This window comes from Agelaius phoeniceus, chromosome 14 (genome assembly GCF_051311805.1).
Source record: "Agelaius phoeniceus isolate bAgePho1 chromosome 14, bAgePho1.hap1, whole genome shotgun sequence".
Lineage (NCBI taxonomy): Eukaryota > Metazoa > Chordata > Aves > Passeriformes > Icteridae > Agelaius > Agelaius phoeniceus.
Window position 1 is genome coordinate 5,757,421 of NC_135278.1, and position 23,878 is coordinate 5,781,298.

The 23,878-nt window shown below is 56.4% G+C and overlaps 1 protein-coding gene across 10 annotated transcripts in view; it reads right to left on the reverse strand.

Moving 5' to 3' along the window:
• Window positions 1-23,878, reverse strand: part of DLG3 (discs large MAGUK scaffold protein 3) — a 78,919-nt gene that overhangs the window by 21,219 nt on the left and 33,822 nt on the right. For 8 of the 10 annotated variants that reach the window (XM_054641320.2, XM_077186046.1, XM_077186042.1 and 5 more), the window contains 8 exons: window positions 18,156-18,209; window positions 9,883-9,933; window positions 6,649-6,773; window positions 6,024-6,193; window positions 5,353-5,489; window positions 4,898-5,042; window positions 4,064-4,223; window positions 301-457 (listed from right to left, as the gene is read on the reverse strand). In XM_054641320.2, coding sequence (XP_054497295.2) covers window positions 301-457; window positions 4,064-4,223; window positions 4,898-5,042; window positions 5,353-5,489; window positions 6,024-6,193; window positions 6,649-6,773; window positions 9,883-9,933; window positions 18,156-18,209 — 999 coding nt within the window. The remainder of the gene's footprint in view (window positions 1-300; window positions 458-4,063; window positions 4,224-4,897; window positions 5,043-5,352; window positions 5,490-6,023; window positions 6,194-6,648; window positions 6,774-9,882; window positions 9,934-18,155; window positions 18,210-23,878) is intronic. The other 2 variants (XM_077186050.1, XM_077186048.1) reach the window with 1 other exon arrangement.

Consider the following 23,878-nt stretch of genomic DNA (forward strand, 5'->3'; position numbering starts at 1 on the left):
ACCCACGGGGCACGAACCACGGGGTCTGCCCTGCGCCTCGGCCCCGCTGCCCCGTCCCTGTACCGGTACCCACGGTACCCACACTCAGAGCCGCATCACTCTGCCACTGCACCCCCAGCACCACGCCCGGTACCGGCACTTCCAGCACCGGCATCCCCGGTACCTGCCCCCGGCCAGCCCCCCCACCGCAGGCACCCCGGGGCCGTGCCAGCGCACCCGCACCCGGGATGAATCCCCCAGAACCGTGCCCACCCGGGGCTGTGGGAGGATAGAGGGGCAGACGGTGCCCCGCCGACTCACCGAAAGGATTCGGTCTCCCCTCCGCAGCTCCCCGCTGAGGTCAGCCGGGCCTCCAGCCAGGATGAAGGACACAAAGATCCCCTCGCCATCTTCCCCCCCAACAATGTTGAAGCCCAGGCCGGTGGAGCCTTTGTGCAGGATGATTTTCCGGGGCTCCCTGGAAGGACACAAAAGGGACAGAGAGAGACTGGGGTGAGGAGCAGCAGAGCTGGTGACAGGCTCCTCTGTGCCCAGGGCTTGTGGCACGTTGGTGGGGCTGGAGTCACCCGAGTGCAGCCTGGTGTGACTCAGCCCTCAGCACTGTGGAGACTGATAAACCAGAAGAGGTGGCAGGTGGAGTGACATGAGACACAGCATGGACAGAGACAGAGCATCCACTGTGAAATGACACGCAGAAACACTGAACTGCATGGTGGCATCAGATGCCATGAGCCAGGAGGGTGGGATCAAGCCCCTCCACAGCATGGCAAGGGTGCCTACAGCCCCATGCCTCCCTCCAGTGCCACAGACCCTGCACAGCTCAACAGAAGTCCTTCATTTTTTGATGACTTAATTCTATCACAGCTCAAACAATAGGCAGGCAAAAGCAGAAAGACAGGCTGGCATGGCAAAACTCCTGTGTCAGTTTTTGTCTGGGAGAAAAAACCCAATGTGATGGGAACAATGGCAGCTCCCAGCTCAAGCTCTGGACTGAAATAAGGAATAAATGATGCCAGATAATTAGCACAGGCTGGTGGTGATTGTCAGCCAAGATGATACTGGAGATCATCAGTGCATCCACTGTGGCTGGATCCTGGGCACTTCCTTGGGTACCACAAGGACCAAAGGCCTGACATGGAGCTCAGGAGCCTCATCAATCATCACCTGCAGGTATCAGAGGGAAATCTCTGGGCTGTGTTAGGAGAGATGCTGGAGTCCAGGCATGGCACTGAGAGAGGCACCCTAAAAGGCTGTCAGACTTGTGCTGAGAGAGCCCTGGGGCTCTGGGGTGGGGGGACTGGAACACACCAGAACCAGGAGATCAGGAAAACCATGGAGATGCTCAGTCAAAAGATGCTCAACCCCAAGTCCTCAAGATGTTACCAGCACTTGGCTTAGGGGCAGGGGAGAGGGGGCAGGGAGGGCTGCAGCCCTCAGTCCCTCTGCAGCAAAGCTGTGCCTAGGGCTAGAGTTCTCTCAGGGGAAGAAATAGGTCAGGTTTCTGGGTCTGCAAACCCTGCCTCCAGCCAGGAGATGAACTTGCTCTGCCCCCTGGGTTTTGCTGCTGCCCAAGCAGCGTGCAGGAAACACAACCTCAACTCAGTGTAGGGGGAAGCATCCCCAGCACCCATGAGGACCAGACAGTTTGCTGGAAGGCAAAGAGGCCCTACAAGAAGGAGGGGAGGAAATGAAGCCCCAGACAGGTACGTCAAAGTCTCAGTCCTGATGTGCAGTCTTGGCTTGCATCCACCTCACAGGAGGCATGACAGATCACAGCCTGTCTGAGCCCTGGGCACAGAGCCTCCCGGCAGATCCCATGCTGAATGTCAGTGTTAACACTGGCACCTTGGCACAGGGCTGCTGGGGGATCCCGTGGGGCTGTGCTGGGTCTGGGTTGCTGTGGTGGAAAACAGATTCTTGGGTTCCCAGCTCTGGATGCTGCAGGATGTGAGGGTCACTGGAGCCACATCCACATCTAAGCAGCACCTGTGTCTGTGGGAGGGGCAGAGGCTGGATACTGGACCTCTGCTTTTCCTGAGGAATGGCTGGCAAGAGCCTCATGGGAGACAGCTTCTTTTCCAGGGCAGCTGCTGCCTTTCCCCACACCAGTGAGCTGTATTTGGACCACACTGGCCCCAGTGCACAACCTTGGTGCCAGCAGACCTGCAGCCATGGAACTGTCCTGGGGAGTCAGCAATGCACAGGAGGCTTTCAGCACTGTCCTGGGAAGCACGAGCCAAGTGCTGAGCCCACTGCAGGCTGTGGATCTGCTGGGTGGCAGGGGGCTGTGTCTGGGCACGCTGGCCCAGTGGTGCCAGCCTGTCTGCAGTGGGGCCTTCCATAAGGCAGCACCATCCTCTAGTGGCCACCAGCACGTGCTGCATCAGGGCCACTGCTGAACCAAGCCACCTTGGCTGAGCCAAGGCACTGTCACTGCCAAGCCACCACTGGGCCACTGCTGAGCCATGGCTGTGCCATGGTCACTGCCAAGCCACTAATGGGCCACTGCCAAGCCATCACTGTGCCATGGCCATTGTCAAGCCACCACTGAACCACTGCTGGGCCACTGCTGAGCCATCATTGTGCCATGGTCACTGTCAAGCCACTGCTGAACCACTGCCAAGCCATCACTGTGCCACTGTCACTGCCAAGACACCACTGCTGAGCCATCATTGTGCCATGGTCACTGCCAAGCCACTGCTGGGCCACTGCTGAGCCACTGGAAAGCCCTGATCATTCCACTGCCACTGCCAAGCCACAGCTGAGCCACTGCTGGGCCATTGCTGTGCCACTGCCACTGGCTAAGCCTTAGCTGGGTTGCTCTTTCTGCTCTCTAATCCACAAATGGGAATGCTGGCTTGTGCAAGAAGGGACACCCTCCTGGGAGCAGGGTCTCTGGTGTGTTTTCCAAATATTCCAAATATTGTGACTCAGCCCCTTCTGCTGTCTGTAATGGCAGACAGCACTGCTCCTGCCTGTGGCATCATCCCCCTGTGCCCTGACAGCACAGAAGTTGCTACACCTGCTGAGGATGCAGTGCCAGAAACAGGGTCCAGAACTGGCACTGATGGTGCCAAGCCCAGTGTGAGAGGTGGGTGAGGGTGGGAGATATTGCTGCAGAGGTCATGGTGTGCAGGGACACCCAGCTGTGGCTGAGCACCAGGAGGTGAGAAAGCCCCGTGACAAAGATGAGTGCAGACACTCTCCAGGATGATGGCAGACCTGGCAGCAGATCAGTCAGCGTCTCCCACTCCAGCATCCACCACTCAGCTGCAGAATGGGAGAATCCTGGACAAAGCCACTGCATCTTCCACTGTAGGCACACTCCCAAAACCAGCCTGCAACCTTGCTCCAAACAGCAGAGCCAGCCCTAAGCCTAAGTCAAATGTTGGTCCTTATTAATCAGCCTAAGCCCTACAGTCCTGGCCCTGGGGATAGCACATTCAGAGCACTGGCCCCAAGGCTGTGACAAGAAGAGGGGAAGCTGTAACAATCAGCTAGTAGAACAGGACTTTCCAGGTCTCTCTCTCCCACCCTCAGCTTGAGGCTTTGGAGAAGTTTTATACTGCATTTAGGCTCAGAGCAATGTTTCTTTATTTTCTGGCTTCAGGAAACAAACCTGTTCATTCAGCATAAAGGATTCTACTGGGCCCCACTTGTTTGCAAGGCTGTGCTCCCCCTGGCCCTTCACCCCTGTCCCAGCTCCACCTGGGGACATCCTGGCAGCCTGTGGCACTGCTGGATGGCACCATCAGGGCAGGGAACACCTTGTACTGCAGCTATTGTGAAATAGGCAAGAGAATGAAGCTGAAATGCAGTTGTGTAAGGCTTGTGAAGGAGTAGGAGAAGGAATGGAGAGGGAGTGAATGCAGCAAGCCAGAGACTGACACAGCAGGGCTCGACTCAGGGGGTGAGCACAGAGCTCATGATGGGGACCTCAGGCATTGCACTAAATGGCCTTTTGAGGCTCTGCACTGGCAGTGGGGATGACATCCAGCCACCACAGAGGGAAAGTGAGGGAATGAGAGGGAGCATGATGGGGATGCTGCTGCCTGGTGCTCACCTGGTGAAGTCATCATCTCCGATCATGTGCCGAGGGATGGGCGAGTACCGGGACGGAGTCACCTGGGCAGGGAGGGGATAGGCAGGCTTGCTCTCAACACTGCCCAGGTAGCCCAGACTGGAGTTATGGCTTATGTGGTTGTCAGCCAAGGCTGAGAAGGCTGCAGGGGAGGAGAAGGCCATCAGAAGCAGAAATGCATAGAGAATGAGGACACAGAGCCCAGGCCAGCCCTGCTCCCCAGCCCAGCAGGCTGAGGTGCCCCCAGCCCCGTGTGTCCCCAGCCCAGCAGGCTGAGGTGCCCCAGCCCCCGTCCCCAGCCCAGCAGGCTGAGGTGCCCCAGCCCTGCTCCCCAGCCCAGCAGGCTGAGGTGCCCCAGCCCTGTCCCCAGCCCAGCAGGCTGAGGTGCCCCCAGCCCTGTCCCCAGCCCAGCAGGCTGAGGTGCCCCAGCCCCCGTGTCCAGCCCAGCAGGCTGAGGTGCCCCCAGCCCTGTCCCCAGCCCAGCAGGCTGAGGTGCCCCCAGCCCTGCTCCCCAGCCCAGCAGGCTGAGGTGCCCCAGCCCTGCTCTCCAGCCCAGCAGGCTGAGATGCCCCAGCCCCTGTGCCCAGCCCAGCAGGCTGAGGTGCCCCAGCCCTGCTCCCCAGCCCAGCAGGCTGAGGTGCCCCCAGCCCCGTGCCCAGCCCAGCAGGCTGAGGTGCCCCAGCCCCCGTGCCCAGCCCAGCAGGCTGAGGTGCCCCAGCCCCGTGCCCAGCCCAGCAGGCTGAGGTGCCCCAGCCCTGCTCCCCAGCCCAGCAGGCTGAGGTGCCCCAGCCCCCGTGCCCAGCCAGGCGTACGTACTGCTGGCGTAGTCGGGGGGCGCGTACATGTCGTTGAGGTGGATGTTGCCAGGCTTGGCCACTTTCAGGTACACCATGTCAGAGGTGTTCTTCAGGGCAGCCACGGCCTCCTCGTGCCGCACGTCCTGCAGGTTTGTGTTGTTCACCTGCCAGAGGGAAAGGGCTGGGTGACATGGCTGAGCAGGAGGGCAGGGAGCAGGGCAGCCCTGCGAGAGGGGTTTTCCACAGGGGAGGTGCCACAGCAGCTCCAGAGGCATTGTCCCATCACCTTGGGTTTGGCCCTCCTGCCTGCAGCCACTACTGAGCCTGCCCTCCCACAGCAACATCCCAGCAGGAGCCCCAGGGAAGAGGGGTGAAGCTGCTGACAGGATGGGTGCTGGGCTTCAGGATCAACACTGCATCACAGTGGAAGCTGTTCAGCCTCTCCTCACAGCTGGCTGTGGGCACGGGGCTTACCGCAAGCAGCCGGTCCCCGATCTGCAGGCGCCCGTCCTTCTGGGCAGCACCTCCCTCGATGATCTTGGTGATGTAGATGCTGTTGTCCCCAGGGATGTGCTGGTTCCCAATGCCCCCTGCAATACTGAACCCCAGGCCTGAGGGAGAGTGAGAATGCAGGTGAGGGACAGGCAGACCGACAGATAGACAGAGACGGCAGCCCCTGTGCCTCACTGGGATTCACACCCTGCCCAAAACTAGCAGGCAATGGGCCACCCCAGCCTGGCCACCATGGGTCTGTCCCATACCCTGTGTCCCACAGCGCTGTGGGTCTGTCCCATAACCCCTGTCCCACAGCACTGTGGGTCTGTCCCATACCCCCTGTCCCACAGCACTTTTGGTCTGTCCCATAACCCCTGTCCCACAGCGCTGTGGGACTGTCCCTTAACCCTGGCCCACAGCACTGTGGGTCTGTCCCATACCCTGTGTCCCACAGCACTGTGGGACTGTCCCATAACCCCTGTCCCACAGCATTCCACGCTGCTCAGCCACCCTGCAGCACCCTGCACTGCAGCAGTGCCACCCTGATCCCACATCCCCGCATCTCATGACATCTCACACCGAGGGTCACCCCACACTGTCCTGTGGGGCAGGAGGGCACCCTGGCCCAGCGAGCAGAGCTCAGGGCTCACCTTTGGGGCCCTTCATGAGGTTGACCTCCATGATGGTCTCTGGCGGGGGCTGCCGGCGGCGCACCACGAGCCGCACCACGGGGCCGGCCTCCTTCAGGGCCTCCACAGCTTTGCTGTGCACCACCTCAGACACGTCCACGTCGTTCACCCGCAGCACGCAGTCGTTCACCCTGTGGGCACAGCATGGCCCTGAGCATCCCTGGGGAGTGACCAGCCCATGCCACCCTCCTCTGGTCACCCTGTGCCACCCTCCTCCAGCCACCAAATGAGAGCTGCTCAAGCTGGCAGATCACACCCTGCTGGGGTGAGAAAGGGGTCCCTCCCAAAGCAGGGAGAGCAGAGCTGGTCCCTATAGTGCAACCCTGATGGAGATGGGAGTTAAAAAGGCTGGATCCCTGCCCTAGGCTGTAATGGGATGGGTGGGAGCAGGAGCCTGATACAGGGAGGGGAATAGGGGTGGCTAGGGTGGTCCAATGATGGTGGACAACCCTGTCCTGAGGGGATCTGGCTGTGGGAAAGAGACATATGGAGGCCAAGGACCATATTGGGAAAAGAGATTAGGCCTAGAGGGTCCATGCAGAGATCCTGGGTGACCCCCTGGCTGCACCCCCAGCCCTGTACTCACCCTAGACGGCCATCCATGGCTGCTGCTCCCCCGGGGATGATCTTGGTGATGAAGATGCCTGGGTCATCTGGAACATGGGGGTTGTCGATGCCTCCCGCTATGCTGAAGCCGAGGCCGGAGTTCCCCTGTGGGAAATCAAACACTGAGTCCTTCCCCCATGGGCACCTGCTTGCTGCCAGCCCTCCTGAAATGGTTCCCCCCAGCTTTGGGACTGCCTGGGGAGCAGGAGGAGCCCTTGCAGCAGCTCTCCCACCCTGGGGTGCCCGGCTCAGGGGGCTCAGGGATGCTGCTGGAGGAGAGGCTGGCGTTCCTCAGTGCTCGGCGCAGCAGCGTGGAGCACTGAACAGATGGAGGGAGAGTGGGAACCTCCCTCAGCACCGCGTCTCCACGGAGAGACCGAGGCAGGCGGGGAGCTGGGGGAAGAGGAGGTGGTCCTTGGCTGAGAAAACCTCCCCTTGCTGGCTGCTCCCCAGGAGGAGACACCAATGCTGCAGCCTGCACAGAGCAGCGGGGATTGTGCCAGTCACCAGCATCCCACTCCTGCCCCTCTGCACCCTGGGATGTAGCCCTGGCACAAAGCCCAGCTGGGGACCAGCAACGCTGATGACAAAATTTACAGCTTTGCGTGGAGGTGGCTATCAGGATGGAGTGGGCTCTCCAGTTCTGTCTCCTTTTCCTCACAGACATGCTTGTCCTGCCCAGTTCTGCCTGGGGGAATGCAGGGACCACAGCTCATCTCCAGGCCATCCCCCCAGCACCTCAGGATTGAGTGGCTGTGGCCCTGTGCCACATCTCCCACTTGCAGGATCCTCATTAGTGACACACTCACAGGCGCTGCTTCCAGATCCGTGCTTGATGCAAGTGGACAATTCCTGCCTTTTTTGCTCTGCCTTGAAAATCAGATGGCTTCTTGCCTTGTTTCCTCATGTGGAAGAGCTGACACTTAGTCACAGACAGTTGTGCCTGCCTCTCTCTTACACGAGTGGGCTCAGGCCAAGCTCTCCTGGCTGCCCATGGCCCCAGTGCTCCGTGGGGGATGAGGGGGTGCTCTGCTCTTCCAGGGGACCTGTGGCTGAGAGGGCCACACTGGAACTCCATCTCCCCAGGATAATTTAGCACCAACAGCCAGCTGGGGCTTGCACTTCTCCCCAGCAATTTTGCCCCAGCATCAGCTCCTGCAGGGATGCAGAGCTGGCTTGGTGACACTCGTGACACAGCACCAGGAGCCACCAATGCCTGTCACTGTGCAGCACTCCTGGATGCTCCCTGGCCAGCTGGGATTTGGCTGGCATGTGACACAGAGGCATTCAACAGTAAAGGGTCTAGGCTGCTCTCTTTCCTCTGGGCTGGGTTCTGATTACCCTGTGTCTAGCTCAAAAAAGCTCTTTGCTGTCACAGAGACCAAGCCAGGCTGCACCAAGGGAGGTAAGATTGCAAAATAATCTCCAGCCATTAGTTGTGCCTGTCTATGGAAGGTCCTTGGTTAGCTACAAAACCTGGAAATTATCTGGGAGGTGTTAATTTTTATTCTCATAAACCTCAAAAAGGAGTTCAAGGAATTTCTTAGCTGATGCCAGGCCAGTTCCTGATGTGGACACATGTGGTGGGTAAACACAAAGCCATGTCCCTCTGCAGATTGTGTTTCTGCTATTATTGCCCCCAAAATGCTGCTGCATTTATGCTTGTCCTTACAGCAAAGACAAGGATTAATAACAGTGACTGACCAGCGATTTTGGGGTACACTGAGGTCAATTCTGGAAGCCAAACACCCCAGCAAGGGGACAGCCTCCCCTGCAGGCACCAGGGTGCTTCTCCTGCATTAAGACAGGATTGCTGGATCCCACCAGGGACCAGGTGAAGGGGAAGGACCTGGGTATGGTCCATGCTGGCCCAGGCTCTAAGCAGTGAGATTCCCTCATGATTCCTTGCTGTTGGAGAACGAATTGATGCTTGGGGCTTTGAAATGAAGGCATCAATGAGTGTTGCCTCTCTGTGTGTCCTGCCAGCTCTTTCCCTGTTCCCACTATGGGCTGAGGACAGAGGATGCTCTGAATCCCTGAGACAAGGCTCCTGCCCGTGACTTGGGCCCGGAGCAAGAAGCACTTAGCCCAAAAAGGAAGGAACCTCTGGGCTGGTTTCGTCAGGCACGCCGGGGAAGCGGTGGGTGAGGCGGCAGCCCCAGATAACCTTCCGTCCACCCACCTCTGTGATGCAGAGCCAAGGGAAGGAGGGAGATGACTAAAGGCACAGAGGAACAGAATAATGAGCACTGCCTCTTCCCCTGCAATGCCGGCCACGCGGCGAGGCTGAGCCGCCAGCACGGCACCGGGGGGAGGCAAGGGGGCTGTGGGGAGACAAGGGGGCTGTGGGGAGGGAAGGTGAGCTGTGGGGAGGGAAGGTATGCTGTGGAGAGGTAGGGTGTGCTGTGAGAAGGCAAAGTGAGCTGTGGGGAGGGAAGGTGAGCTGTGGGGAGAGCGGGCAGCCTCCCACCACAGCCACTCCCAGCCAGCAGGGCTGTGCCTGTCTCTCTGAGTAAACCCCGGGCCAGCTTTTCCTGCTCCCTCTCCATCCCTCCTCCCCTGCTGCTTCCTGGGCAACAGAAAGCCCTTGGTGCCCTGTGTGGTGCTGGCTTACCCCTGAATAAACCCCACACACGGGGGGAGCTGATTCTAGCCACGGCTGGCGTGGCACGTGCCATCACCTCTGTGTTGCCAACAAAGATAAGGCTTGAGCAGGAGCTTCCTCTATTGTGGTTTGTTTTACTAAATAACCTGTTCTTGCAGCTTAGCATCCCGAGGCTGTGTGCCCTAGAGTGACAGGGAGCCTGGGGGCAGGGTGGCTTTGGTCCTTGTGCCCAGTTGTGGGGGGTACTCACCTGTGTCTGCCTAAGCAGAGCTCCCCACACCTCTATTTTCTGACAAAGGCAACGACAAAGAGCCCCCCCAAGCTCTGCACTGATGAGTTTGTGGGGGTGAGGGTGTGAAAGAGGGAGGCAAAGGAGAAGCCTTCCTCCCTCCCTTCTGGAGGGGCGTGCAGGGGCAGAGGGGAGCAGCAAGCCCACCCTGGTGGGAGCCAGGCTGGCAAAGCAGGTGTAGCACCCTGAAAGGCTCCAGAGAGAGCGGGGGGCAGAGACCAGGCTCTCCCTATGGGCTGTGCAGGGATGTGTGGGGGGCAGCAGTGCCGGGGGTGGGCGAGGGGGAGGAGGCTGCTGGTGGGTGGGTGAGCAGTACTTACCCTTTCCAAGACAATCTCTTCATACTTGAACATCCCATCACTGCCATTCATCTGGAGAGAGGGAGACAGCGTGTTACGACTCTCTGCTGCTCCTGGGGGAATTTGTTTTTCCTCTCTGGTAGCTGAACATGAAGAATCCAACCTAAAAGCTGCACCATCACCGCTGAAAAAGCCTTAAATGCAACTGCTTGAGCCTGCCCTGGAATTAAACCATGTGCTGCTTTTCTCTCTGGGCATGAGCCAAAGCCCACTGACTTTAATGCACTTCTGTGCAAAGCCTTTATTCTCCCAGCTCATTTCTCCAGCCATGAAAAGGAACACAACCGAAGGCACAAAAAGAAATAACACCTTTGTTACGCAGCGTATAATTAACCTCAGGAATTCACTGCTTGAGAAAGGCAAGAGAGGGGGTCGGTCCATTTAAAGGGAAAAAAATGTCTGTACATAATAACATAATAAACACCTTTAGCAGCTTATATTTTTTAAATCTCTTAGTAGCATGACTGTATTAACAGGAAATTCAGGATAATTTATTCTACGAAATTAGTTGGGTGCAAAGGAAACAAGGTGTGAGAGAGAGGGGCACAGTAAGAGGTGAAAACATTGTGATGCCCTTCTGTACAAAAATGGTGTAGCCTGTCTCAGTGCTGTACACCACACTGATCCCCACGCTCAAAAGTCTCCCATACCCCAAGTATCAAAGCAGAGCTCTTGGAAACAGAATGAATAGAAACAAAAAGGGATGCAATTGTAGGCTGTAAAATGGTAAATGTAGAGTCAAAAAAAAAAAAAATCCATTCTCCACATAATCAACAGTGAACAGGGAAAATGTAGCAGTTTCACTCCAGATCATCAGGATCAGGCCAGAAACAGCTGCCAAGGTCTAAAATTTAGCAAGATTTGCAATGCAATTGGCTACTGAAACATCCAACACTTAACAGCAACAGTTTCTAAGAAAACTGAGTTGGAAGGGAACTCAGAGGGTCATGGAGTCCAACTGCTGGCCCTGCACAGTCCCCCCAGCAATCCCACCATGGGCCTGAGAGTGATGTCCAAATGCTCCTGGAGCCCTGGCAGCCTTGGGGCTGTGACCAATCCCTGGGGAGCCTGGGCAGTGCCCCACCACCCTCTGTGTGAGAAACCTTGTCCCAATGTGCAGCCTAAACCTGCCCTGACACAGCTGTATGCCCTTCCCTCAGGTCCTGTCCCTGAGCACCCGAGAGAGGAGATCAGTGCCTGCTCCTCTGATTCCCCTCACGGGGAAGCTGCAGACTGGTGAGCTCTGTCCTCAGTCTCCTCCAGGCTGAATGAGCCAGGTCACCTCACCCTTTCCTCATATGGCCTCCTCTAGACCCTTCACAACCTTTGCAGCCTCCTTTGGATGCTCTCTAACAGCTTTAAATCCTTTTATTGTGGCCCCAGGACTCGAGGTGAGGCTGCCCCAGTGGGAGCAGAGCCAGACAATCCTCCCTTGGCCATCAGGTGATGCTGTCCCTGCTGCACCCCAGACCAAGGCTGGCCTTTTTGGCTACCAGGGCACACTGTTGACTCACATTTAATTTGGAGGGGACTGAACCTCATAATTTGAGTCATTCTGGGAGCAAGGGATGGAACATGGGCAGTTCTGTATGGCAGGGCAGAGGCAGTGGAACCTGCACTCAGCAGGCAAACCCCTCTCTCAGTGTGCAGCCCTGCCTCTGCCTGTGGCCTCTGGACAACATGCAGGGTTCCTCACCTGGATTTTACATCCACCATTAACTCATAGATCATATGGAGCCACTTTCTGTATATGCTCTGTATCCCAAACTGGAGCTGACATGCCTTTGTTTTGGACACAGTTCTCCTCATGAGGCACCAGCATGCTGGCCGTGTCCTGCTTTCCCAGCTCCTTGCTATCTGCACAGCCCTGCCATGCTCCACAGCCCCAGAGTGCTGGAGCATTCCATGGAGGGGACTGCAGCACCATTTATGCTAAAGCCATCATCTGACACCACAAAAGGAAACCCAGCGAGGCTGGGTGAGGCTCTATTGATAGGTAGGAAGAGGAAAGAGGAGTTTTTCTAGGTGGCAACAATCAAGGGCCCAGGCAGAGGAGCAGTGCTGCAGGACAGGACCTGGGATAGGGCTGTGCCCCCTGTGACACACACACACCCTTATCCCCTGCCCTGGGATGCCAAAGCAATCCCACACCCTGTATTGCACACCAGGGATGAGGCTGGGCAAAGAGATGGGAATGAGGGTCCAGGCAACACAGGCTGAGTGTGTTGTCCCTCCTTGGATGTGCCCTGTGCCTGGTGCCTCTCAGCCATGGGAAGATTTCAGGGGACAGTTCAGGGTTGGGACACCAAACACTCCAACAGCAGGATGCTCAGATCCTCCCAGTGCATTGGGAAGGGCTTTGGCCAGCTCTTACAGGAGGATCCTGCACCTAAGTGGTGGGGTTAACCCACAGCAGGATCCCAGCCAGCCTCAGAGGCTCAGGGACACATGGTCAGTGCCACCTTCTGACACAGTGCTGTGCTCCTGTGGGCAGAGGGGCATTGCTTCCCTTGCCACGGGTTCCCCCTCAGGCATGGGATGCTTTTCCTCCCCTCATCTTCCCATACTGACTAATCCTAAGTGCAGCCTGCTCGCTGGCCTCTGCCATCCTCAGAGCCTCCCTGGGCACAGCCTCCCTCAGCACAGACCCCATCCCATCCCATCCCATCCCATCCCATCCCATCCCATCCCATCCCATCCCATCCCATCCCATCCCATCCCAGCCCTCTCTGCAGTTGCTATCCCGGTGCGTGGGGTGCCTCTCCCCGGCTTTCCAGCAGCTCAGATTCCTGGCACCCTTTGCTACTACACACATTGTCCTCTGTGCTTTGGCACTCGGCACAGTTGCCACACAGGCAGCCATATGCACACCCACGGGCGCAGGGAACAGCGTACACATCCCTGCAGGATGGGATCTGCAGAGAGCTCTGACAATCTGGGAGCCATGGGCAGAGCCAGCGGGAGCGGCCGCTGCCAGCGGCACCGGGGCTGCACCGAGAGCCCCAAACAGACACCAAGGGCCCCAAACAGACACCAAGGGCCCCAAACAGACACCGAGAGCCCCAAACAGACACCAAGGGCCCCAAACAGACACTGAGAGCCCCAAACAGACCCTGTCACACACCAGGGCTGCACTGAGAGCCCTGCACAGAGCCTGTCACAGACCAGGGCTGCACTCAGAGCCCCAAACAGACACTGAGAGCCCCAAACAGACACCGAGAGCCCTGCACAGAGCCTGTGACACACCAGGGCTGCACTGAGAGCCCCAAACAGACACCGAGAGGCAGGCACAGAGCCCGGGGTGCACCGAGAGGCTCATACAGACCCTGTCACACATCCGAGCTGCACTGAGAGCCTGGCACAGACACTGAGAGCTCAGCACAGAGCCTGTCACACACCAGGACTGCACTGAGAGCCCCAAACAGACACCGAGAGCCCAGCACAGAGCCTGTCACACACCTGGGCTGCACCGAGAGCCCAGCACAAACCCTGGGCTGCACCGAGAGCCCAGCACAGAGCCTGTCACACACCCAGGCTGCACTGACAGCCCTGCACAGAGCCTGTCACACACCGGGGCTGCCAGGCAGCTGAGCTGGAATAGCCCCACTCCCCAAATCCCTGGGCTGCCAATGCTGAGCACTGTTCTGCACTGCTCCCAGAGAACCAGTGGTGTATGTGCTTGCTTGGTGCAGTGTCTGCTGGGGTCAGCCAGGCCTGACCGTGAAGTTTTAGCACTGGTTGTGTTTTCAAAATTCATGCAATGGAATGCCAGTTAATTGTATAAGGAAGGCAAATGAAGAACTTAATATATACCATGTAACCAAGGGAACAAGCCAACAAAGCGAACGTTCCAGCGTCGGAAAATCAAATACCAGTCACTCACTGATGGCAAAAACCTCTCCATGATACCACCAGAGCTGCCAGAACCTGGCTCTGCCACAGACTGATCCCCCTGTCCTTTGCCAGTGCCCTGTGCTCCTCCCCAGATCCTGTTTGGGGCCATCTCCAGGGGGAAGATGCCTGGGTGGGAAGATGCACCACACCCTGCTCTGCTCGTGTAACACCTGCAGAGCTCACAGCAGTGTCAGGGGCCAATTAGCTGTTCCCAGCATATCCTGATCCAAAGCATCACCTGGTTTCTCATGGAAAAGGGTATGGGTATTTTTTTCCAGGCCCTTCCTGTGCAACAAGCCCACCTGAGGACTCAGGAAGGGGCGCCTTTGCTGGCCCTGTCCTCCTTTGAGCAGGAGGGAATAGTTACCGATGACGGCATTTAGCTCATCAACAGAAGGCTGCAGAGCGAACACTCATCTGATAAACAGAAGAGCACACACCTTCCAGAGCTACTGCAAGCTGTCTGCAGGCTCTGCTGGCCAACACCGCCACAGCCCACGTGGAACACCCCTTGGAATTTGCTGGAGAGTAAGGATTTGAGGTGGGTTTTTTGGGTTGGGGGGTGGTTGGCTGGTTTTTGTGGTTTTGCTTGTTGGTTTGTTTTTTAAATAAAAAAGAAGGCCTGATTCATAAGGCAAAGATCAGGTTCCTCAAATGCAACCCAGATAGGCAACCAGGCTGCAAGAGCAAATTCCCTGCAGGAAGGATAACACTGCTCACAATCCCTTTTGGAGCAAGGTCCTGCCCATATCCTGTGCTTGGGACGTGAGCACTGGGACCTGCTGGTGGAGCAGCTGTTTATTGAGATAATGGAGAGGGTCTGAAGGCTGCAGAGCCAGCCCCTGGTTGTGCCAGCCAGCCCTGGGTGTGGAGGGCACCTGGCAATGCCCCACAGCTGCCCCAGCACGGGGAAAGGGGAGCAGTGCAGTGCCAGGGCAGCGGGTGCCATGGGCACCTCCCTGCTGGCACAGGCACCACCAGTGCTGGCACAGGAGAGCTCTCCCTGCCTGCACATGGCAGGGGCCCAGGGAAAATAGGTCAAGAGCTGCCTCCCTTCACCTGCCCGTGTCCATGTGTCCTGTGGCAGCACTGACACCTGCTGACTTGCCTCCAGCTCCCCCCTGGCCTCAACCCCCTCGTGTGCAGAGCACACAGTGCTGGGCTCGTGCACAGAGTGGATAAATGCCCTGTTTGTGGTCAGCCTTTGCCAGGGGACCAACCTGCTGAGCTTGGGCAGAGCGAAGGGTTTGCAGCCGTACAACAGCACAGCCACACTGCCTGTGGAACTGGCACTGGGATGTGCCCAGCCAGCACTTGGGCCAAGGTCTGAGGGACCCACTGGCTGAAATCAGGCCTGGAAAGCACCTGCCTGCCTCACACCTGGATCTAGAGCAACCAAAGGGGATTGCACCTCATTGCTGGGCAATGAGGCACCAAATGAAGCTCCAAGGAAACCTGAAAACCTTCAACTGAAAACCTGACTCTGAAACCTTCAACTCCTCAAGGGCTTTGGAGTGACTTTCCCTGTTCTTTTTGGAAATACCTAGTAGCAAGAAGTTGTTTTAGCTTCAGAGAGGCAGCTCTGAAATGCAGAGATCTCATCTGCCATGAAATTCTGTTTCCAATTCTTCATCTCCACTTTATGGACATGCTGGGCAAAATACACCAAGATATGAAACTGTGAGCATGGGTGATGCCCTCCAGCACTCTTCTTAAAATCATCAAGGGATGATTTTAATACTGCAGGCATTTTATAATGGGTTATTTGGATTTTTACACCCTGGGGGTGCTGGGCTCTGCTCAAGCCACACACTGAGCCCCAGTCATCCCAGTGCTGCAGCCCCCACCTTAGAGTGCTGCTGGTGCTGCATGCTCCTGGGGATGGAAGTGGGTGGATGGGGACATTGAAATGCAGAACAGACTTCTTGATAAACAGTCAGGGCCAAATCAAGCCCAACAGCCAGTCCAATGCAATCAATGGAACTAGAACAGGAAGGAACTAGACTACTTCCATCTGTTTATCATTAAGGAAAGCAATGAATAGTTAAGTAATTAAAGACTGGAAGATGTGACTTTAACCCTTCCAAATACATACTGTACCAATGGGCTTTGTAAAAAAATCCTATGCTTCCAGATTTGGCATTTTGGTGTTTGCAGCAAGCTCCTGGTGTGGCTCCTTTGCTGACCTTTGGAAACTGCTGAGGTTTTGGGCAGTTGTTTTCTCTGAAGCCTGAGGAATCCAGCACCCCAGAGAAGGAAAAGATGGAGCAAGGCCTGTTTCCTGGTATAAGGTGAAGTAGAAGGCAAGAGGGTTTCCAGGCTGGATGCTGAGGAATCAAACCGAGCTGTCTCCCCTGTTCTGGGCACCCAGAGGTGACACACAGCCAGCAGGGTACAGCTAAACCTGGTGGCCCTTCTGACCCCTGCAGGACAGCTGCTCCCAGCATGTTCTGCTGAGTTTGGATGGATGGGAGCAGTGACTGTCACCCCAGCACGATGCTGGCATCTGTCTGGGGTGCAGAGCACCCCCTGAAACCCAGCCAAGTGCAGGGAGAAGAGGTGGACAGGGATCTGGAGGTGGAGGGAGAGGGAGGGATGTGAAGTTGTTGAGCTGGAGCACAGAGAAGGAGCCAGGAGGGCAGGAGTGCACTGCACTGGAAGGAGTTGCTGCTGCCCCACATGAGGGCTCCCAGAGGTTCCTGGCCTCTGCAGGGCTCAGGAACCTGCCTGGGGTGACAGAGCCTGTCCTTGGTCCCTGGGCTCACCTCTCATTGCCCTTGGGCACATGGGCAGGGAGGAGGGATGGGCATGGATGGAGGGTGGCACAGGATGCAGTGCTGGTGCCTGCAATGATGAGTGGGCAATGTTCCTCCAGAGGTGTGACATTTTGTACTCAGGGAGGGTACAAAATGGATGTGAAAGCAGACTTTCCATCCAGGAATACCTCCCTGCCCTGCCCTGCTCACAGCACACTTCTCTCTTGCTCTGCTCCAGAGTGATGGTGGTCCCTTCCCTCCAGGAGACACTGCCCTTTCCCCAGCTGCCTGCAGAACAGCCAGGAGAGTGCAGACAGGGAGCTGCAATGTGGCACTGCCCTGCAAGGTGCCCAGCACAGTGACAGAACCTCCAACCCACAACCCCCTGCCATGCCATGTGTCTGGGGAAGGGAACCTTTGGGGACAGCAGCTCCCCTCTGCCATTCATACAAGGCTGCTGGACTCAGGACCAGCATGCTGAGAGATGCAGAACTGCCTTTCTCCCCAGTCAGGTGGCTTTAATTCAGGCCTAATTAAACCATGCAGCCGGGGCTGGAAAGGTCTCAGCCAGGCTCTCCTTCTTTTCTGTAGCTCTTCTCAACCAGCCCAGTGCAGCTCTGATGTGCACTGACCCCACCACAGGCTGTGGGCTGAGATCTGCAGATTTCTGCAGGGGAAATTCAACCCCCAGAAGTCACCTGTGGCAAATTCACCTGTGGCCCACTACCCTGACTCCAAAGATGGACTCACCCCAGCTCTGAGCCCTGGTGCTGCTCCACTGCTGTGGAAGGCAGCTGCAGTTTGATGCATCAGGAGCAAACCTGATGCAAAGCACCCAGCCCTGGCAAAGCTGTTAGCTGTGCTCCTTTGGACAAAGAAGGGAAGCACCCCACAGGCACAGAGCCAGTGCTGCTGGCCAGACACCCATGCTGGCCACCCTGCTCCCTTCATCTGTCCCACAGGAATGAGTTACAAATGTTCTGGGGACGGATGCAGCAGGAGGCAAACCCTGTCTGCAACAAACTGAGGAGGATTATCTTATACTACACCACTACTACACGGTGCCAAATGCTGCAAACACACTCACCAAGCACTGCTCAGCTGCTGGCAGCCTTCAGTGGGAGAGGAGCAGCACCTGGTGGGCCCTGCTGCCCTGAGGACTGGTGAGGGAGATGCCAGCAAGCACCCAGAGAGCTCTGCACCCCTCCTGAGGTTGCCTAAGGAGGCTGAGGCAGTGCAGGAAGAGCCTCTCAACCCCCCAGTGTGAGAGGCAGAGGAAATGGCTGTATGATTAACCCTGAGCACAACCAGCCTGGATCCCCAGCTCCTCTGCTGAGGCCTTTTGCCTTGCACCTGCCCGTGCTGGAGCCCCAGCACCGCCTGCTGCCGGCCTTGGTTCTGTGCTCTGTCACCCAGCCCCAGGGAGGTTTGGGGTGGGCTGAGCTGTGGGGACATGGCGTGGGTATCAGGATCTGCTGCTGCCTTACCAAGGCCTCCTTGAGCTGGGAAAGTCTTTCCTGCATTGCTGAGCAGGGAAAATGCAGCACTTGATCAAAGGAAGCAAAACGAAACCGGGAGACTTACAGAGAGCCCTTGTTCCAGCGAGTCAGTGTTCACCATAATGGGAGCGGGGTTGGCCTGTGAGGAGACAAAAGGGGGATGTCACCAAGCTGAGCCATGGACCCAGCCCTTGTGGTGCACTGCCTCTCCCCTGGCCATGCCATCACGGACCCTCCAGGCCAGGCAGCACTGGGAGATTCGGGAAGGGCTCTGTTTGTCCCTCCTGCAGGTGTCCAACAGCCCTGGGACAGGAGCAGGGCCACAGCACAGCTCTGGGCATCAGTCCTGTCCTCAGAGCTGGTGTGTCCCAAACACCCCATGGCCTTGGCTGCTGGGAGGGACATAGGGAAGACTGAAAATTCTCTCAAGCCTGTGTCAGACTCCCAAAATTTATGTGAATTTCACATTAGTGAGAGGTTAGGAGACATGAGGAGTAGGGAAAGAAGCCTTTCTGGGGGAGGCATTTACTGCCAGCACACCAAGCACTTTCCAACAGCTGCTGTTCCTCCTAAGCACAGGGCCACCTGTGACAGCAGGTGACAGCATTTGGGAGAGGTGACAGCATTTGGTCCCTTATCCTCATTACTGCTGTGCTCGGCAGCCTCGGCCCATCCTGACAGCAGCACACGCATCCTCCTGTCCTGAAGGGCTCCCCGTGACCCCCTCTCCGGGTCCCTGCCCCTGGGCTGCCTCTGCCTCGGCTCGCTGCACATGGCAGGGCAGACACAGCGGAGGGCAGCGGGGCAGGCACGGAGGGAGGGAGGGCGGAGAAAGGGATGGGCGAGGGTGCAGCACCGTGGGCCGGGTGGGGCGGGATGGGACGGGACGGGATGGCTGGAGATTAGGGAACGCCGAAGGAGGGACAGGACAGAACGCCCAGAGGGATGGGGCGGCCGGAGGAGAGACGGGACGGGACTGGGAGGGGACTGGGAGGGACGGGACGGGACGGGACGGGGAAGGACGGGACAGGACTGGGAAGGACGGGACGGTCGGAGGAACCGGGGTGGGACGGGACGGGACGGACGGCTGGCGGTCAGGGACGAGGGCGGCCGGAGAGGACCGAGGGCTGCCGGCTGGAGGCACGGAACGGAACGGAACGGAACGGGGGCCCGGAGGAGGAGGAGGAGGAGGAGGAGGAGGAGGAGGAGGAGGAGGAGGAGGAGGAGGAGGAGGAGGAGGAGGAGGAGGAGGAGCAGCAGGGCCGGGCCGGTGAGGGGTCCCGCCCCGGAGCTGTCCAGCGCCGCCGCTGCTGAAGGCGGGGGCTGGCGGAGCCTCGCTGGGCGCTGGGGCTGCGGGAGGAGCGGCCGAGGGGAGGCAGATCCCAGCCAAGGCTGGCGTTCCCCGCCGCACACAGCGGAGCAGGGCAGGCCCGGAAGGCCAGCGGGGGCTGGAGCTCGTTTCATCATCGCCGGGCTCGTGAGGAGAAGAGCAGCGGAGGGAGACGGGAACCACCGGGGAGGGGGAGGGAGCCTGCCTAGGGCACCACCAACACCAGCCAGGCAAGGTGTGGGCTGGTGAAACAACTACCAGCCACCACTGTCTGCCCATTAACAGCCTCTGATCTGTGATATTTCCACAGGAACCAGCTGCCTCCTCGTCGCTCTTGTCCGGGTTTGCCCATCCCTGACTGAGAGCAGCCTGTGACTGCCACACCAGCCTCCCCCATACCCCAGCACAGCAGTCCCCACCGGGTCCTGGTTTAGTTGACCCTATTTCTGACTATTCCCTCTCCTCAATTAATGGATGAGAGAGTTAAGGACCAACCAGCCTGTGGTTTAAATCCTGCCCTGGAAGGTTCTGCTCTCATATGGATGGAGCAGGAGGTAGTTAATTTGATTTATTCAGATGCTTTCTGATCTTTCCTGCAGCTGTAACTATTGGTTACAAAACCATAGTTTTTATGGCAATTAATTCTCTAACTCAGGCAAATATGACCACTTCCAAGCACTCCTGCCAAACCCCTCCTCCACACAAAAGAGAATCACAATTTTCAGGTCCAGTGTCTTGGGATCTCCAAGTCCCAGAAGCAATGTTAAACTGGGAATATCCCCTCTCTGGCAGCACACAGTCCTTGTATTTAATCCAGATAATTTGAGAGATAGAATATATTAAACCTGGCAGTGGCTTTTATTAGTCCCCAGTGCAATTCTAGGAAGGGATTCCACATTTCAAGGCAGAAAAGAAGCACTTCTACTGCCAGCAATTAACAACCGGTAACACATCAAGGTTTGAACATCCAGATGCCAGCTCTTATTAGATGAGTTTCCAGGAAGGATGCAGAAGAGGCAGCCTAAGTGAATGTAGCCCATCATGTGCCCCATGATTTATAAAAAGAATTCAACTCCACAAATGATGCTTTGGATCCCTCCCAGGGAGAAGTGCTCTATATAATAATGTTATAGAGGCTTTTGCAGGTCCAGCTTGAGTCCTCCACTGAGCCCCACTGCACTCTTTGTTGAATTAATAATAGCCCAAAAATCACACATCACATTGCTTCTCTCACACAGTGGTGAGCCCTAAGGACATATTTTGTTCAGCCTGCTCCCTGTGCACGAGCATCCTTTGCAGCCATTCCACACTAGTGATTTTTTACATCTCAGAATACTGCTAGGAGCACAATTTCCCACTCAGGCTCCAGATGGGACCCAGGAGATACCCAGTGTGAGTCGCTGCTCTAAAACAAAGTCACACATGGTCGGGAGGAAGTCAGACCAGGAAATCCCCATTTGCTTCCTGCAGCCAGCTATTCCAGCTACTACAGGAAAGGTGTTTGGGCATTAGTGCTGACTTCCACTTGCAAATATTTCAATATTTGCACTTTGCCTGTCCTACTGAAGAGACAGATAAGACCTAAGACTCAGAAATAAGCAGAGCACCTGAAAATAAAAGCTTTTGCTTCCCTCCACCAGTCAGGCAGAGGTACTGAGCAGCTCTGCTAGCCAGGGGAGGAGAGAGACAGTCATAATTTTTTGCTGGGCAGCAGGAATGTGCTGGTGAATTAACCATGCCTTCAATTCTATAGGGAAGGGTAAGTAATTTATGCCCTAAGGAGCAGGGGCTTGCTGCATGCAGGGAGGAAAGGGAACAGGGCTGTGCATTCAGATCACATTCAATGGGGGCTGTCAGATCTCTTCCATCTAAACCCCTTCATCACAATATTATTTACCAAGCCCTGTTTGTGCTTGGAGGGTTTAGAATAGAATACATATCTATATAAATACATACACAAATATAAATATAAATACATATATAAATATAAATAACTATATATAATATAGTTATTATATATATATAAATAGAAAGAGAAGAGGTCCAAGTCCTACAGTTCTCATTCCATGAGAAGTGGAGTGAGAACTGTAGGACTTGGAGCTGGAGGTGCCCTGAACTCTCTCCATCAAGCAGAGGCCCTTGGTCTCAGGGGCTGGAGGCTGCAGGGACTCAAGGAGGACCTTGGGGAGTGAGGAGGGCACTGCACAGATGCAGAGAGACTGATCTGGGCACAAAGCCAGCGAGGCAGAGGACAGCTGTTGAGAAAATCTGGGCAGCAACAGGAGTCAAAGGAAACCACGGTGAAGGGGGATGAAGTTTGAAGGTCAGGATTCAAGAGCTCTCTGGTCTCACAGGGGCTGAGAGAAGCAGAGCCTTGCATTCACTGAGCTCAGCACAGCAGCCTTGGTGGCAGCCACAGCCCAGGAGCTGATGGAGGGAGCAGCAATCTGCCCCAGGCAGCCCCAGAGAGGGACTGGCTCCCTGTGCAGACCTTCGTGCCTGTTTTGGGCAGCTGCCTCTGTGGTTGAAGCCAGGAGGAGGCTGTGGGTCTGTGTGCAGGGCAGAAGGGATGTCTCCTCCCCTACAGGCTCAGCAGTACCACTGCAGCACATGCAGGGAGCAGCCAGGCAAGCCAGCAGTGCTGGAAAAAAATCTCAGGCACAGGATGTGGCCTTCCAGAACCACCCTTAGATATCCCCTCTGGGTAGTGATCTGAGAGGGATCGCTGCTATTTGGGCTCCAGTTGGGCCCAAAGTGGCAGCCCAGTGACACTAACACAGTCACCTGGGAGCACCACATCTACAGGTAGCACCCCTCACCTCAGTTTTACTGCTGTCATCTGCTGGCACAAAGGTAGGAGCTGCAAACCATGATGATTTTCCAAAACTTCCAAGCAAAAGAAAAGCTGCAATGACATGCAAATGGAGGAGGCTCAGTAGCCTGCTGCTGAGGAGTGGGTCCTGCCCTGTGGCATTTCCCCAGGGACTGCTCTCAGGGCTGGCACACAGGAGCTGGACAGGGAGACTCTGAACTGGAAGTTCAAGGTGATGTCTCCAGAACTGAGATCCCAAAGCTTTTCCAGCTTCACATCCTCCACAGAACCAGCCTGGGGCCAGCCCACAGAGGTCAGGAGATGTGTACCTGCTGGAGGCAAAATACACGTGCTACAGATGTCCCAGGACAAGGGCAACTGGATTGTGATCACAGATAAACACATTTCCATCTTAACCAGCAGCAGGAACAACAGCAGGCTCCAGAGATGGCAAACAGCAGCCAAACACACAGAGCTGCTCTCTGCAGGAGGGTGGTGTCCCATGTGTGATGCAAGGAGGAATGTGCAGGACACAGTGACTGCTTGAGACACTGGGCTAATGCATGAGAAGCAAAGCACTAATTTAACTCCTTTGTTTCCCCAGACTGGATCAGAGTGAAAATTCAATCTGTCTTTTAATATCCTTTGTTTCATATCATCTGAGGTATAATAGCAGCACTCAGAAGGAAATGGCTCTGAAGATAAGTGAAATTCCATCTTTACATCCCTTTAAAAGCTCTCAGGAGCAGAGGTCACAAGTGGGGAAATGCCCAACAGAATTATCTATTTAGGGCTGACACTGAGCTGCTTGTAGTCCAGCTCCATCTGCTTTGATTTTTTTTTAAAGGGTGTTAAAGCATGGAGAAAGCTGTGCATTTCCAGCTCTGAAAGCAGCTGCTCTGTGGCAGGACCCAGCCCTGTTGAATTCTGGCTGTGAACAAGCAGGTACAGGCCCAGGGTGCTGCAGGCAGTGGGGTCAGCTGCAGGATGCCCAGACACCAAAAGGATCCTGCTGCTGTGGGGAGTGGGTTTGCACCAAGCTGCTGAATCGATTCCACAGGAAGGAGCTCAGGTCCTGCCTGCACAGCACACACAGAGAGCCCCTGCTCAGCTCTCACCCTGAGAGCACTGACACTCATCTGCTTTGTGCCAGGCTGTGCCCAGATGCTGCTCTTCCCAGCGTTGGGCTCCCTCCTGCCCCAAGCCAGAGCCCAACACGTGGCTCCCACTGCACCTGAGACAACACAGCTCCTCCACAGCAACCTGAACTTGTGGCCAAGGCCCGACAGAAACCGACTCTTGAGGCTCCCCGAGGCAAGGAGGGGATGAGTCTGGCTCTGCCATTTCTGGAGAGCAGGTGTGTGGAGCAGAGAGGTGCTGGCATCTTCCCTCCAGGTTGCTCCTGACCCCCAGAGACTCCCTTGGTTTTCACCTGGCTGTGCCCAGAGAAGCCACCTCACAGTGCTCCTGTTGGGAGGCAATTCATGGCACACCCCTTCCCAGACTGAAGCCTGCTCCCAGCTGCCCTATGAGATGTAGGCCTTTTCTGACATCTCAAGACCAAATCCATGCTTTGACCTAACCCTTCCATTCTCAAGGGGAGAGGTGCTGGTCCCAGGGCTGGTCCCATCCTCACAGATCCCTGTGCTCATCTCTCTTTTCTTTC